Source organism: Labrus mixtus, chromosome 5 (assembly GCF_963584025.1).
Source record: "Labrus mixtus chromosome 5, fLabMix1.1, whole genome shotgun sequence".
NCBI classification, from domain to species: domain Eukaryota; kingdom Metazoa; phylum Chordata; class Actinopteri; order Labriformes; family Labridae; genus Labrus; species Labrus mixtus.
Window position 1 is genome coordinate 26,569,325 of NC_083616.1, and position 17,201 is coordinate 26,586,525.

At 41.8% G+C, this 17,201-nt stretch overlaps 1 protein-coding gene across 2 annotated transcripts in view; it reads right to left on the bottom strand.

Annotated features, from left to right (window-relative positions):
- pggt1b (protein geranylgeranyltransferase type I, beta subunit) overlaps positions 1 to 17,201 on the bottom strand; it is a 265,152-nt gene that overhangs the window by 238,549 nt on the left and 9,402 nt on the right. The window contains exons 6-9 of one of the 2 annotated variants that reach the window (XR_009673136.1): positions 14,464 to 14,509; positions 12,186 to 12,370; positions 10,189 to 10,297; positions 4,075 to 7,247 (exon numbers count right to left, since the gene is read on the bottom strand). Coding sequence is in view for 1 of the 2 variants with exons in the window: in XM_061038837.1 (XP_060894820.1) it covers positions 7,081 to 7,247; positions 10,189 to 10,297; positions 12,186 to 12,370; positions 14,464 to 14,509 (507 nt within the window). In the remaining variant the exon portion in view is untranslated. Of the gene's footprint in view, positions 1 to 2,718; positions 7,248 to 10,188; positions 10,298 to 12,185; positions 12,371 to 14,463; positions 14,510 to 17,201 lie in introns of those variants that run through there. The other variant, XM_061038837.1, reaches the window with a different exon arrangement.

Sequence of the window (17,201 nt, forward strand, 5' to 3'; positions counted from 1 at the left end):
CCTGTGGGTAGATAAACATGAGTCATCATGTGGCATGGTGTAATGCGGTGATCCCACTGTACATGTATGATTGTGTGGTAGCCACAATTCTGATCAATTAACATGAAACCAAGTCCCCCCTCCCGTTGGTTTGCACGTGCTTGACTGAGACAAAATTCACAAGATTTCAGATTCATTTTTCCCCCACAAACTTTAAAACAACAAGACATTAACTTGGTGTCTAATGGTGTCTACGGTGTCTTTCATAGACGGTATAAAACGATGGAGCGGGGAGCTGGTGGCGCAATGGTTAGTGCGTGCCATCTATGGAGGCTGTAGTCTCAAGCGGGCGGCCCGGGTTCACATCCCACCTGTGGCATCTTTCCGGTATGTCGTTCACCACTCTCTCTGCCTGATGTCCGACTCTATCCACTGTCCTATCTATCCATTAACGGTGTAAAAAAAAGCCCAAAAATAAATCTTAAAAAAAAAAAAAAAAAGATGGACCATGGGGAGTAACCTAGCAGTTAGTGCATGCGCCCCATGTAAAGAGGCTTTATTCCTCGAGAGAGTTCAAATCCAACCTGCGGATCTTACCCGCATGTTGTTTCTGACTCTATTCACTGTCCTATTTCTAAAATAAAGACATAAAATCCCCCAAATTAAATCTTATCTACTGTAAGAATATGGACGACATGACAGCTTCCCAAACATAAAGCCAAAACCAAGCAAATTAAAAAATGCCCGTTTTTAAAGCTGAAATAAACACGTTAACAGCCTGGTTAAAACGTGTCTTAAAGGCACACACTGTACAGGAGTGAATTATTTTATAACTCATCCTATTTGATTTTATTTTGAAGGATAACAGCTATTCATAAAAAAGTGCAGATGCGGTGTACTGGTTTGTCAGGTGGCTTAAGACCAGTAACCAATTGATGCCACTGAGACTTTTGTCCACTTTTATTTACAGTCTATGGTCAAAGCATTTGGAGCTCCCCCTCTTGACAAGCTGCAGTATAGGTCAAAATCTCTAACTGGTCCATGTTAACAAATGGACATGGGAAAATCAAAATACATCCAAATACATTTTTCTTTAACGTGATTTCTGTCATATAAGTTATTTTTATCATGCTGATTAATGTCAGTGTTGATTTTTCTTTTGGCTTCACTTTTGAACAATGGGATGAAGTGGAGATGCGCAGTCCATCTTTATACACAGTCTATATTATTTATATGTCACAGAAAAACTCTTTTGTCTCACAGGTATAAAATGTCTGTTGTAACGGGGGAGTGTAACCACATCCAAACTAGCAGCTGCTGCAGCTGGCTGCGGAGGGAGCATCTGACGACTTCAACCCGGGTTGGGCTGTATTCACAGGGGAGGAAACACATCTCTACTGAACATTGTTCTCCTCTATTCTAAAAATTGCATCATAAACTTGAAAGCACCATAAAATGTGTGATCAGCTGTCTCATTTTTCGAATCCCCCTTTACATTAAGATTCGCTCTCTGAGTACAGTAAGGCCAGTTTTTCCTGTATTAAATTACTTAATCAGTGCCAACAGTGAGGTCTGTAACCGTGCTATGCAGCTCCCTGTGGGGTCTATATATGTGTGTTTGCATGTGTGGCCTGTATCCAGTGAGACTCCCCTTCCCCCCCAAAGCATTTTAATTGTGCCTTAGTCACTGACCTAGCAATGAATGGAAACAAAATCATCATCAAACTGAAGCTCAACTCATGCATGTTGCAGAAGAAAATGAAAGGGCAAATTAGGAAAAATGCTGACCAGTTGTCATATTTGAAGTTAAAAATGGAGCAGTTTGGAGTCACCCAGCCAAACACAACCGACTGTGAACGGTCTTTTTATACAGAAACTCAGCTGTTAGAGATAATCATACAACACCCATATTTATTTTTCTGTACTTCCTTCACGTAAGGGCTACTTAGACGTTGTTTCCTCCTTTCTAGATGCTCACTTGTGTTTTTCTTACTCTCTGAGGTACGTCACTTTGGATAAAAGCGTCTGCTAACTGAAGTGAAGAATTGATACAGAAAACTCACCTCTCCTGGCCCTGAAAGAGACAAAAGCAAGATGCATGTTCACTGGAGTAACAGTGGCATGTTTAACACAGGACAAACATGTTAGTTAGACACAAGACAGTGAATCCATTTCTCTGTTATTAACAACATCAGCCTCTGATACAAATATCTTCACCACATATAACAGGAGCTGAGAATAAATAATGTTGGCTGTACAAATGCATGTTTTTTTTTTGGCGTGGAAGGAGGGGGGTTGGGGTATTCTTAGTGCTTTGTGGTGATTCTGAAGTTTTGGTGACACCTTTAACCTCAGTCTATTGTTACCAAAAGGCCATTTGTATCTCCTTGTGTTGTAATCTTCAGCCCTTTTCACACTGTACTGCAAAGCTGAACATTTTCTCAGTGGGTTGCATGTGTGAACGCAAACAACCAAATTTTAATCTCCAATTTTGTCCAGACTTTCTCCTGCCACCCTCCTTGTAAAATAGCTGCAAGAAGTCAGGGTGGGCCAATGTGCAAAATGCAGCCAGGGCAGAGGTTTATATCTGAGGATGAGAGTCATGCTCCTTTCATTCATATGTTAAAATGCCTTTGACTTTAATCATCCTATGGCTAACGAGTTTTAAACGAAAAACAAGCCTGACATATTTTCCAAACAAGTTGGTGAGACAGACAAAAATCACACTGAACCCAGAAGAATTGTAAAAGTTAGTATGCCTTTTTATTCAACATATATACAGCATGCACCGCCAAGCTTAAATCCAGATCACTCTCCTCAAACTGGAAGCTGAAGTAGTAGAATACATTAAACGTTCGCCTTTCAAACTCTAACCATCTCAAAGCTGTACCTGTAAACATGATTTGATCTTGAGCACTTGCACAAAAGAAGTCACATATTTAAAGACATTTACATATTTATCTACACTCAATATTTCTACAAAGCATAGAAAAAATAAATTCCGTTACATGTATTGTTACATTATTCAATATTACATTATGTATGTTTAATGATGACGAAGCAAAGGTTCAAATTGCCCATTTTGTAGCATTTCAGCTGCATGTCAAAAGAAAATCATGATTCTTTACATCTACTGAGCATCCAGGCGGCTTTTCCTGCAGTCTGCTTAAAAGCGCAAAGCCTCGTCCCGTCTTTTCATGCTGTGGGAGCGAGAGCGCCAACTACAGCGTAACGTAGCAAAAGTGAGAAGTGATATAAAACTCTGCAGAAAGAAGCAGCTCCGTCCATCAAATCTGTCATCCCGTTTAAAGTCGAGTAAGCAGTTATGGCTTCGGCCTAAATGAATTCTTCTCTCCTTCTGGAATAAACGTTAACGATCAGACATGCAGGTAAAATGACCTCAATCAGTAAGCCTTCGTCTGATTGGATAAGAGGACCCTGCAAAGCCAGGCAGAGGGAAAGTCAAGTTTCAAAATATGCCTTCACTCTGTTCCATGTAGAGAGCACATATTTTTGGTGCTTTTCTTTATAGAACAGAAACAGCAAAGCTATGCCCATTTTAGGCATGCTGTTCACGTAGAGCAGCACCAAGAGAGCGGTGACCCAGAACAAAAGTTACATGAGGCACATTTTTTCAGAGTCAAGTTTTCGGGAGTATTTGTCCTTCTTTATACACGGAGAGATCCAAACAGAAGGCAGCTGTAAAAGTGGTCATTTCAGGAGATGCACTGGAGACACAATCGCTTTCTTTAGGTGCGTTTCTGACTCAGGACTTCTCAGATTTAGGTCATTTTGTAAATATTCAACCAGAAGGGGATAAACCAGAACATACAACTCTGAAAAAAAAAAGGAGAGACCACTGCAGAAGTATGTTTCCCTCTGGTTCTACACAATGCATGAGTGAACTCCTTCACGTTATTTTTTGGCCATTTTTGCCTTAATTAAACACGACAGCAAAAGAGAGACGGAAAATCTTGGGAAGAGAGAGAGTGGGGGGGATGACGTGCCGCAAAGGGCCGAGGTCGGATTCGAACCCACATATGCTGCTGCTGCGACGAGGACTGTAGCCTCCATACACTGGGCGTACCACATAACCTTCGACTATCCAGTGCTCCTGGTGAACTCTTTCTAAGTTGAAACATTAATAATCTGTAGTTTAAAAATGAAAAAGAAACCAGTTTTTGTTGCATTACTTGCCGGCTGAAAAATACTGCATCGTTTTGTTTTCTTAATAAGTTTCCATTTTCTCAAAATACAATGCCATCAGTACATCTTATTTCGAAGTAGGGAGAGATGTGGTATACCATTAAACAAAACAAGTTAATTTAATTCAAGCAAACCTCTAAATAGAAGTACCAGAGAAGTACATATTTTGTCAGTGGTCTCTAAATTTTTCCAGAGCCGTGATTAGATTTTTTAATCAAAAGTGAATTGCCTTTGTCAATGAAAAAATTGAAAAAAATGAAAAAACAGCAGCAAAAGCAGTGGGAATTTTCCGAAAGGCGATATGAAATCTAATGCTGAAAGTCACAAAAATGTTTGTAACAAAAATGGCAAGGTAGAAGTCAGCAAGAGCAGAACTGTGTCTGAGGCAAAAACAGACTCAGAGTTAAAACAATGTAGCATGATAGGACACAGCTGAACAGAAAGCTATTGTTCCTGCACCAAAACAAAGCTGAACAACACTGGAGGTTTGGTCAAGGTTCAGAGAGGACATAGAAGCCTCCGACGCTTTACTTTCAATAATAGATGGGACGTATCATTTATTTATTCACCTCCCCTCCCCACTTCTCTCCTTTCCTCTGTCTCCCTGCTCTGCTTTCTACACATAAAAATCCAGGTCAAGTTGGCGGGGAGAGGGACGAGGCCAGGTTGATTTCAAACATGGCGGAGAGAAACACAGAGGTGGATACTATTTTTATATCTAGTCAGAGCTGGTGCTACACACAGTAGATTCCCCCCGCAGGTAAGGTGTTGACAGACCACTATTTCGGCTTTCTCCTCGCTCTCCATCTCAGGGAGCAGGTGTTGGCTGTGGAAGCAGCCTTATAATCAAAAGGGTGTGGCTTCAGCAGGGAGGCTGCAGGAACCTGTGAAGCTGGAATAGCAAGGATCAGAGCTCTGAGGGCATGTGGAGCAGGTTGACATTTACACAATTTAATTTGCCTTTTTTTAGGGGTGGACCAAATATCAATATGGCAATATAATGTCATCCAGACTCATGGAACAGATTATGGAATATCTGGTGCTAAATATGGGTGTCTTTATTTAAGTACATTTGGCGCTCTTAACAGATTTTTCCTGCCAATTTGACTCACAGTGTCACAACTGGACGAGTCCTCACGGTGGAGCATATGGCATGAATGAGGGTTACATGAATGGACGTTAATTGGGCAAAGATGAAGAAAAAGGCAGGATAAAAGAAGCATTTGAAAGAGGGATAATGTAGCAGTGAAGGGAAGTTAAAAGGATGATAAGAGGTGAAACAGCTGTGTCAGGATATTTTCATTATAATGGATGTTGGAGGTATCCTGCAGTTTCCACACCACATCTCATGTTGAGATCTTGTGATTTCACTTCCTCTCTTCAGCACAGCTTAAGGAAAAGAAGGCTGAAGGTCGCTTGTATGATCATTTGTGTAGACAATGGGTAATGCAACAGAGAGTCCAGGTGTACAAACCTTGCTCTTTGTTGGAAGTCGACATTATACGGACTCAACAGGAAGTGACAAACACGTCAGATTGTTTCTGTGGCACAGTCTGCTCGTGTGCATTGTTCTTTGTTTTTGCCCTGCGTCCTTTCTTTTACCAGAACAACAAGTCAGCTCTCAGTGCCGTTCTAAAGAATACATATCTCATAGTTATGACGCCACTGTTTTGTCTTATTGATTTCAGGCTGCACGGTGCCTTAAAGGGAGGATGGAAAACTGGTGAAGGAGGAGCTGCTCAGATCAGTTCAGGGTTCAGGAGTCAGGGGATGTCGAGAGGGGATCAGTGGATTAAACAGAAGGGAAATACCCCGCAAGAAAGAAGGAATTTTCCCCTTCTTCCCTTAAGACGCTGAATCTTTTCTGTTTGCCTTGGGAAAGCTGTGAACGGCATCTTGATCTTAAAAGATAACGCCCGTAGCTAAAGTCATTGTTTAATCTTCTTTCTGGGGTGCTCTTAATTTTATTTTCTGAATCATAGCTCTGACCCTTAAGGCGGTTTGTCGGCGCTGTGCTGCATTTTCCATTCATTTCACCCCAGCAGCTCGATTCTCATTTCAAATCTCAGTTGATCGCCGAACAAAACCCTCAAGTGGTGAAACTGCAGAGAGCTGAAGAGAGAGTCTACCTGCCAGGCATGTATCACACCTGTGGGACTGGAGAGCTTTGAGGAGGTTTTCAGGGGAAGGATTGAGATGTTAGGAAAGCAGAGAGGCAAGATGTAAGGTACAGGGAGGAAAAGGCAACAGAGTGTTTGGTATCTGAGAATGCAGGGGTATTCATTAAAAGTTAAACTATCCTTTTTTCGCAAACGTTTATCTGCAAAACGGGACATGATTCAGATAGCAAGCACACAGCTAGCACGCCTTAGTGTCTCTACTCAGACCGTTTTCACCAGTACTCTGAGGTTGTTTCTTATGCCTTTGCTTGGTGGTTCATCCCAGGATAGGATGGTTTACAGCAGATTGTGTTGTCCACTATGACGATGAGGCTAAGGTGCAAAAAGCTTCATAGCTTCATTATCCAAAAGGACTTTGCAAAGTTGAGGCATCTGGAATATTTTCAAGATTCTAGCAGCTCAAATTTGACTTTCTGGCACATGTTTTTACTGCAACAAATCACAATGAACACTGTCATTCCCTACAGTCTACTCATAAAAAGGCAGCAAAAAAAAAAAAAGAGTGACTTGTACTGCTTGACAAAGAGAAAAAGTCACTTTACACAGACCGCTCCATGTAAGTCTTTCAAACCTTCCTGAAATGAGGAGGCCTCTCAGATGAGTGACCAACAGTTTCTAAGACAAACAGCAGTTTCCAGTCGCCTCTCACAGACTACTGTTAGGTGTTCCTGATGACTGAACCTGTTCAGAGACAGAGCCGTGGACGATCTTGCTGTCAGAGCTGTCTGCTGCAGCTGCCCGTGCTGTCTCTCCACGTCTGCTGCAGCTGCTGGAGGTGCTGAAAGGCTCTCTGGGTGATGTTAAGAGCTGGGTGGACCTTCCTCAGGCTGGGCTCTCCGATCAGAGACAGACCGCACAGCCCTAAGTAAGCATGGAGGGGGTCTGGGGGACGGGAAAGGGAAAGGGAGAGAAAAGGGGGTAGAGGTGAAGAAACAGGGATGAGAGAGTGAGAACAGGGAGGTGGGGGGGGGGGGGGGGGGACGGTAACATGTTCAAACAGAAGCACCTGCATGTGACAGGTCAGTGGACTTCATCAGAGAGAGGAAGTCACCCCACTTCCCATTACCATGTTTAGTCAATAAAACGACCACATTTCCCATAAAGAACATCATTATGCAGAAGAGGTTTTTGTTGTTGTCCTGCTCCCCTAAGTAGATAAATAATGCACATATCAAGGCCCCCCCATGACCCCCTTCTTCCCCCTGGGACCAGGATAAAAGCTTCACAGGCAAGTAAATGGAGCAGTAATTGAATGATAATGAAATGAAAGCTGATTGGACACAGGCATCCGAATCAATCAAAACACCATTAGCTGCATCAATCAGGAGGGAGGAAGACTCGAGACTGCACACAAGACATTTCTGCCCAAGGTTTGTTTTCCATCCATAGATTTTAGATCAGAAAACACACACGTTTTGGTTTATGATTACAGGTATTGCTGGACTGACAGACATTTTCGGGGAATATTTAACATGATGAGACGACGATTTGAATCCACTGAAGGTAGTAAAATGTGAACACTGTCCCCCAGATGAAATTCAGCGTGTTGGGCATTTATGTTGTGATCTTTATGAGAGTACCACATCAGAAGCTCTCTCATGGTCACATTAATGGAGTTAATTATACCAAAGCAGTGGGGGCCTGGGGGTACAAGATTAACGGTAATGAGCAAGGTCCCGTTTTGGCCAAAAATCTTAAACTGCTTCACTCCAGTTCATAGATTTGTTCATATTTTTCTAATGAGGAATTTTTACATTAATAGGCAATAGATAATTAGTTTTAAATATGATATATTTATAAAATTTTAAGAAGAATTAAAGTATAGGTTTACAGCAATAGATAAATAAGCTGACTGGACAATTAATGACTCATGTAGAAAGGCTGAGATGTAATAACTTTATGTCTTCCCACTTTTTCTAATGTGTAAATTATTTTTTTGCATTACGTTTTTCAGTTTTGTAAATATTACATTGTTTTGGTCTGTCCGATTGTTTCGGGGGTCATTTCTCTTTTTTACATGTACAAAATGAAAATTCCAGATAAAAACAAACAGGACTGTCAGCAAAGTCACTGTTCACCTGTGATGTTTTTGAGGATTAGAATTAAAACAGATTTTAATTACCCTTTAAACCATAGACTGTAAATATTAATGGACAAAGCATGAGTGATGTCACCCGTCTGTTCCTGCAGGGGGCTTTGGAGTCCCATTGATTGCGGTTGGGTTGCTGGAAATCCTGTCTATGACAGGCTCAGAGCAGGAGCTGAGGCAGGTCTTAAGCTGGTCTTAAGCCTCTTGACAAACAGCAACGCCAGCCCGTCAATCAGGTCAGCTAGGTGCCTTATTGTGAATAACACTTGTTCTTCATGAATTCAAAAACTAGTTATAAAAAAAATTCACCACTATCGTTTGTGTGGCTTGAGACTAACCTGACCCATTTCTTCTTTTGAACCAGGCAGTAAACATGTTCATTGTAAAAACAGGGTTGTTTTGGGGTGTGTATGTGACTTTGTTGCTTCTGCAGCCAGCCTCAAGTGGACACTCGATGAACTTCGCTGCTCGCTTCAAACCTACATTCATATTGGATGTACAATGGGAACATAGACGGACACAGAGTCTTTGTTCGTTCATATTCATTCCATAGTGGTAAAGTGATGGCTTAAGCTGCAGCCTCACACTCAGACATGCACACACACGCAGTGCTGCTTTCCCCCGCTGATCTGTCTCCACCGATCTGTCCCCTACGATCGGTCTCGTCCCTTCAACACCTTTTTTACTACTTCCGAAAACAGAACAGAAGGGGAATCACTCCCCCTCCCCCCCATTACACCTCCCTGACATTCACAGTAAAGGCGAGGCGTCACGGAGGCGTAGATATCATGGACAGTCTGAATCGGGTGAGTGGGAGGAGTTGTGTGTCTATTTTATGGATTCCTGACAAAAAATGTTTTAATTGAGACTTCAATGAATTTGGGCTGAAGTTAAACCATCCTAGTTTCACAAAATAAACAAAAAGACAACAACTTTTCCTTCCATGAAAACTGAAGCAGGTGACCTGAAATCTTCAAAGAACGCCCGTGGACAAATAGAGAGCACCTTCTTTTGTTCTGTTTTTGTTACCGTCCCATCTTCCCAGAACAGCTCCTGGACATTTGTGGCTGTGTACAAATAAACGGTTCAAGTCCAGTAATATCTGAAGCCATTCTGCTTTTATTTCCTAAAACTCTCTTTTGTCCAGTGGTATCTAAGAGGTTTTGTGAACACTGCGTCTGTTTGCCTCATTGTTTCCTCCCGCCTTGTTCCTGTAATAGGAGGAGGTGGATCTCCTCTGTCCTCGGGCTACCAACGAACAATCGCCTCATCAATTACACATTACAAGGCTGAGCAGGAACACAAACACACACAAGCATGTGCGCCATTGAAGTTTAGAGTTACAAGAGCTTTTCCATTGAGCTCAAGCAAAAAAAAAAAAAAAAAAATGCTGCCTGCAACTCCACCCTGACCTCTGTGCACCTGTGGAGGGCAGGGTAGAAACTGTAAAGACTGAAGAGAAGAAGAAAAGATATCGAAACTGCTTAGATCTGCCGTCGTTTTGTATTTGATGGGAAATCTTTGACGCTCATGAAACCAAAGAATGTGTCTATTTGTTTCCTCCTTATAGACACTATGGGCTTCAAACAAGTACAGGGTGCAAATCTTTCTGTGACAGAAACACAAAAAAATACAGCACAAACAACCATGGCTTGTCTCTCTGATTGGTGGTGAGTCTCCTGCGAGGTGTCCCTGTCTCTGTAAGAACCATCTCTGTTATTAAGATCATTTTACCTGGATGGCTGTCCGGCCACTTGGCGAATCCCCCCACCAACCGATCCTGCGTGGAGAGGATGAAGCTCCTGTTCTTGTCAAAGTTTGTGTACTGGAACACATCTAAGAGCTGGGAGAGCAGAGAGGGAGGAGGGGGAGAAAAGGAGACGAGAAAGGAGATGTTTTTAATGTGACATTTGGAAGCAAATTTAATGAATCATTTTGATGGTAATGACAGAGGGGCTCGTCATTTTCTATTTATTGTTTGTCATAGTTTAATATACATTAAGGGTTCAATGCCGACGGTATTACTTACAGCTTACGCAAGAATGAAGAGACCACTGCAAAAATATTTAGATTTCTACATCATTGCGTTACAACAAATCTAAGTTTAAAGGCTTTATATGCAGCTTTTGATCCAGCAGATGTCGCCCTTGAGCACCAGCATGAAACCAAAACAACTCGCGCTGCATTGTGGGTTAGCATGCTAATGCTAGTGATCTTTATTATGCTCGTATCTTCACTCTTTAAATTTACCCGAAATGAGAGTGATCTAGAAACACAGTTAAGCAGTGAGTACAGTATGTTATTCTTCTTTTCTCTAGTCCCTCAATTAAACAACTTTTATACTCGAGGGGAGGAGTCAGCCGCTGTCCAGGCGATGTAAACAAACTGAAGATAGGACTCTGAAAACTCTGAAAACATCACAGACAGTGGGACTCGGGTGTTACACCCATTGTAGACAGTCATGACTCACAGAGTTATTTTCAGAGGAGATACTTGATTTCTATTATATTTAAGTGTGAAAAATCAAATATTAAGCCTTTAAGCAAAAATAAGAAATTTATTTGGGATCTTATTCTTTAACATTTATTATTCTCAGTGATTGTTACCGGTTTGTTTTCATATTTTTAATGCGTTCTTTTAATGTTATGTTTCTCTTTGTCGTGATGCTTTTGAAGTCTCGTGTGAAGCACTTTGAGTTGCTTTGTTGTTGAAATGTTCTTTATAAATACGGGTTATATAAATGGGCGACAGAAGCTCAGTCTGTAGGGACGAGGGTTGGGAACCGGAGGGTCACCGGTGCGGCTCAAGTCTGGAAATTGGTCTGGTAGCTGGAGAGATGCCAGTTCACTTCCTGAGCCCTACCGAGGTGCCTTTGAGCAAGGCACTAGATGTACCTGTAGTTAAATTTAACCGATACTGCAAAATAATGGCTCTTATGCATATAGAGATGCTGATCTAAAGGCAATTTGGAGTGTTCTCACATTTTTAACAGACCACTTTAAATAAATATTCCAACAAATATAAGATTGTATATATTATAGATACATTGCAAATATTTTTTGCAGTGGTCTCTAAATTTTTCCCAGAGCTGTATATCATTTTTTTCTCCACAAAGTGTGTCACTGAAATCAATAACCAAACCCTTCATATTCTCTTTCTATGAAATACAAGGGCAGAAAATATTGAGTGCAAGAGTTTGCCACTTCACTTCTGCCATACAGAAATATTTTGTGTGAGTGTTCATATTTTTGTCCCTGTGGCACAGTTCTGACCCAGAAATTCACAGTTTTCGTGCATTGTGTTTGTCTATGAGTGTGAGGGTGTGTGAGGGTGTGTGTGTGTGTGTCCTCGGCTTACTCATAGCTGTTTGCTGTGTAGCTCAGCTCACAGTTTTTTAAGATCATGTGTCTATGCATGTACCTCTGGCACAGTGATGACCCACATGCTGAAAGGTTTGCTCACACGTTTTGCATGTTGTGTGTTTGTGCATGTGTGTGAATAACCCAGTACATTAGACAGCAGGAGTACACGCAGTGCTGCTTAAAAGAGTGAACAGAGAAGTTCTGAAAAGTGCATGCCTTTGCACTTTTCAAAATCTTCCCCATTCTGCTTTCCCTTGAATGACAAAATGGTACAAAAGGTGCACAAAATCAGAGTTAAACTGCTGAAGAGCACTCAACATGTTAATGCTGGAGGAATGTGTATGTTGTGGCATGTGTGGGTCTGTGTACCTCCAGCGTAGCTCCAACCCAAAAGGAGTAGCATGTGTCTACAGGTTTGTTGGGCCGCCCGTGGAAGCCGGTCTGCTGCCTCATGATGCACCAGCGCCGGATCCTGTCCAGCTCCCGCTGACTCAGTGCCTCCTCCAGGCGACCCATCAGGCACAGAGAGGCTATGGAACAGTAAGTCCAGCCACCTGGACACACAAGAGACAGAGACAGAGCATGACACTCACATACTGTGGATATGGATCATTCATTACAGTAATGACTCCAGTTAAAGTGAGAAGGCTTTTCTGACCATGTGTTCATATTGAAAAGCAATTCCAGTGTATCCCACATTGATTATAGAGCACTACAGTGAAAACACAGTGTGTGTGTGGGCCCCCTTCGAAACCAAATACTTGATGGCATGCTGCTGCTCTCACTGTTTACTTTTCCTTGAAAAGAATCAAAACATGGATCAGCTGTCTGAATTTGAAATACTGTCTGCCAGTGGAGGAAATAGCTCAATTGTTACACTTTCTTACATGCCAAGTAAAGACTTTGAGGGTTTAAAGATAACTCAGGTGCAGGGGTTAGGCAAAATATGGATAGGATAATATATTGTCGTCCTGACTTGTACGTTACAATTATCGAAACAATACAAACAAAAGTACAAAAAAAAGGGCCTGTTTCAGATTTCCTCGTCAATTGAAGTCATCATGTCACTACTTCATGACCCGCCTGGTGGTCCTTCCTTAAGACATGAACGGGGGTGAACAGGAGTTAACTGATATTCGAGCTGGGCAATTGATCAAGGTTCAATGACAATTCTGATTTTGTCTTCCCACAGTCATGAAAACGAGATTATTAAGATTAAACGGTTACTGCGCTGCGTGCCGTATTGCGCTCGTTTTGTCCATAGGTTTTTGTCATGTGTGTTTGTTGGTATATTTTGACCACAGGAGTACATCAGCACTACCTCACAAACAACCACATGTGAGTGGTTTAACCAGTAACGTATGTTCAGGTGCTGAATCCACAGTGTCTTTGCAGCTGGACTCATACAAACATGATTGTGCTCACAGATTGCTGACAGGCTGTTATCAGTGCAGCAGCCACACGCAGCAGCTATCCATCACTCTCTTCAACCGGCTGTCAACTGCTTTTAGTATCACCTATCACCATGCCTTTAACTCATTCTTAAACACTATCACCATCTCCGGCTGCTTATCTGTTCTCCTGTGTTTATGTGACGGGGAGCGAGACAAAGACAAGGTGGGACGAGGTGTAAATCTGCCAATGCTCGACACTTGCCTCCGATCATTCATGTCTAGCTGTCTGTCTGCAGGAGGCAGATCACAGGGGATAAATATAAATCTGGATCGAGCACAAAGGGGGGCAATCCAAAACCACTTACTCTAACAGCAGGTGTCATGATAACATAATTATATACACTGAACAAAAATAAAGAATACATGGAAAGCAACAATTATGAATTTTGCTTAAGTGTGTTGAAAGGAAAAGCGTTTCTTCCTCTTAAGAAAACAGTTCATAACCTGAAGACGAGGAAATGAAAAAAACTGAACTACAGAAAAGGCTCAAACACAATTATCTGCAACAAAAAAAAAAAGGGAGAAAAATCAGTACACAGTGTGGGAGGTCTCTGTGCTGAACAAACACGCTAGGATGGATAATGTGCATCTTCTGCACATCTGTCCTGATGTGCAAGCAGCTCTAAGACACAGAGTTGGCTCGCATGAAGAAGAGAGCAGGAGCCTGTAATCACTCTGAACTCCTGCAGGAAGGAAATTATCAATAGACAGTCTGTTACCAAGTAAACCAGAAATGCAAGCTCCACCTTTTTTAAAGGTGACTACAGATGTGGTCTAAGTAGTGCTCTGAAATCTGTGTTAAATGTGTGTGTGTGTGTAGGAGGAAGGCTTTTGTGTCTGAATAATAAGGTTTAATTTGAGAGGGGGTGGGATTATAAATCTACAGAGATGGATTTTATTGGCTAATCCTTTAAACCAGTTAGTCCCATCAGTCACTTTCATGCCCTCTACCATGACATCGCCAACACACTCATATACACGTTGATCTGGTAGGAACCCTTTGCCTTCCAAAGTAGGAACGATATTAAATAAATAAATCAGATATTAAAAATCAGGGCTGCAGAGTGCATCAGTTTCTATTTCTCTTCTTCGACATGACTAACCATTCCCTTGATGTGCACACACAGCCTTTGAAGTCACATTTCTGATATCAGAAACAAAGGTCGAAAGCATTTCAGGATGATTCTACTCACCGTGTGACTCTCGCCCAGCTCCCTGGCCAAACCCACTGTCGTACGACTGTGCAGAGAACAAAGAAAAAAAGCCATTGAATTATACGAGTTGTATAATCTGGAAAGAAAGACCAGTAATGTGAGCATGGGAAGTGGTAAGTATGAAAAAAAGAGTCCATGTAAAGATGTCACCATAGAAGAATGTCTGCCCAGCTGTTACAACGTGATTTGTAATTTACAGAACAGATTAAATGTCATGGATCCTTTTAAAAATGTGTCCCGATGCTCATTTCATCTTAATGGCAAACTAACTTAACTAACTCTTGGCACCACCCGCTTCTCATCATTGTTAGCATGAGTCTATCCCACCAGCATCGAGGTGCGTTTCTGGGACTCTAGTGACTTGAACTCTGCCTCTGTGAGTTTCCACCTGTTATGTCTGCACGGTCAACGTGAACCGGCTTCAACTGTACTCGCTGGTGACTCCGCAGCTTCGACCAGGCCTGCGATGTGGGGTATTTTGTGGCAAAATTCATTGACAGTGAATAATACTATAACAAAGTTAAAGGAACATTACATTGAATTCACTAATCTTGAGAATTAAAACAGGATAATAATTTAACATTGAAATTAAAGGAGCCGTGTCACAAAGGTAACTAAGTATCTAAAAACATAAATAGAGGGTTAACTAACGCACATAAAGGCCCTGACACACCAAGCAGATGGCAAAGAACTAATGGCTGAACGAAGGCCGACTGTGGTGACTCACGACGCCTTTGGCTTGGCCAAAAAGTTGCACTTTGTGCAAAGACTACAGCCAACGGACAACCAGCACATACGTTCTGCACATGGGTGAGAGGAAACAACTCTCCATGCCAGCAGGCGGCACTAGTCCGTTGTTATGATACGAGAAGACCATTTTCACACTGCTGCCGCGCACCACTCGTGTAAATCCAGAAGTACAAGTAGAAAACAGCTGAAACACACTAAACACATTTAATAAATAAATAAAAAATCTCATCCATGATGGCGTGAAATCTGATGTTAGAGTTCATTCTTTATACTTTAGAAATCCTCATCTTTCTTTTTTATTCACAATATATGGTATGAACCAGCTTGTCCAGTAAGAGGCAGGTCAATTTTTTTATTTTATTATTTTATTTTTTATTTGAATCTTTACCACACACAGAGTGAGGTGACATGAACAAAAGTACATCTCTTTGTGTCATATTTGGGTCAAATTGATTTGGACTAATTTGGGTCAAATTCATTTGGACTCCATGGTCTTAAGGGTGGAGTATTTTTGTAATTATTAGTAATTAGTATTTAGTAATATTTTTTGTGGTAAAGTTATTGTGAATGATTGATGAATTCTGGTTCTGTGAAACCTCATACAAAGCTGAGTCTTTCACTAGTGACCTGAAGGGCACTGTGAGTTGTAAACAGCTGATGACAGTCAGCGTTAGTGTAACCAACACCAACTCTCCACCAATGTTGGTGCCTGGTTCCTAGGTCTATAGTCTTTATAGTCTTCTCTTTGCTTGTTGAGCTTGGACTCGACGTGTCTGGACTCTTCCAGCTGTTGTTTTTGAAGCCTGGAGAAGTTTTCCTCAGATTTCCGGAGAGCTACGGCCAGCACGTGCCTCTCCTCCACACTCTTTATGTAGTTGTTCAAAGTGTCCTTCAGCTCATCTTGAAGCTTTCCACTGGTGATCCTTTCTCTCTCAGAGGCAATTTGATCAACTCTCTGCTGCAACTCAGAGTTCTTCATCTGTTGCTTTGTGAGTGCGTCTTCAAGTTGTGTCCGTCTTTTCTTGCTCTCCAGCTCATGTGCATTGAGTGCGTCTACTGTGCGCTCCAGCATATCAACGGAAGACTTCTTCTCCGCAAAACGTTCAGAGAGGGAGCAATACTTTGACTTAAGTTTGTCATACTTTCTCTCTGCATCCTGGAATTTATGCCTGATATCTGCATTCTCCATCTTCAGTGTCTGCACGTTGTACATGACACACTCTGAGGACACAGAGGCTTCTCTTAGCTGGGTTGTCTGGAGTTTTAGAGATTCAACCTCAGCCTGGCTTTTTAAAATCATCTCCTCACAGTGCTTCTGTTGAATTTTGATAGAAGACCTTAACCCTTCTTCCATATTTAGGCTTTTTTCTAATGCCAGAGTCTTCTCAGAGAGCTCTGCTTCTAGCCTCTGAATCTTTTCATTTGCTTCTGAATACCTGGCCTTCATCAGTTCCTCCTCAAATCTTCTACGTTCTCCGTCTTCCTGAAGCTGTTTTTGTGCAAGCTGGCACTCGTCCAGGACAATCTTCAGCGTTTCGTTCTCAGAATTCAGATCATGGCTTTTCTGTGTCAGAAATTCTACTACCTTCAAGAGTGAACAGTTATTGGCTTGTTCCTCTTTGAAGTCGGAGGCCTGCTGGTTCACTTTCTCCTGCAGGGAGGAAACAATGTGGTCCTTGCCTTTAATTTCAATTTCAAGACTCTGATTATTGTTGAGTAGGGATTTGATTTCTTTGTTTTTCTGCAGAATTTTGTTCTTCTGCTCATCAATGTGTCTTCTTAGTTGCTTGTTTTCAGCACAATTGTCCTTCTCACGCTTTTCTGATTCTTCTTGCAGACTCTGCAATTGCTCCAGATGATCTGTGAGCTTCTCAATCGCAGTATTTTTCTGTTCAAGCTCAGCGGTCAATTCACAGGTCTTGTTATCCAGCCTTGCAGGCCGGCACTCGGTCAGGGCAGCCTCAAGT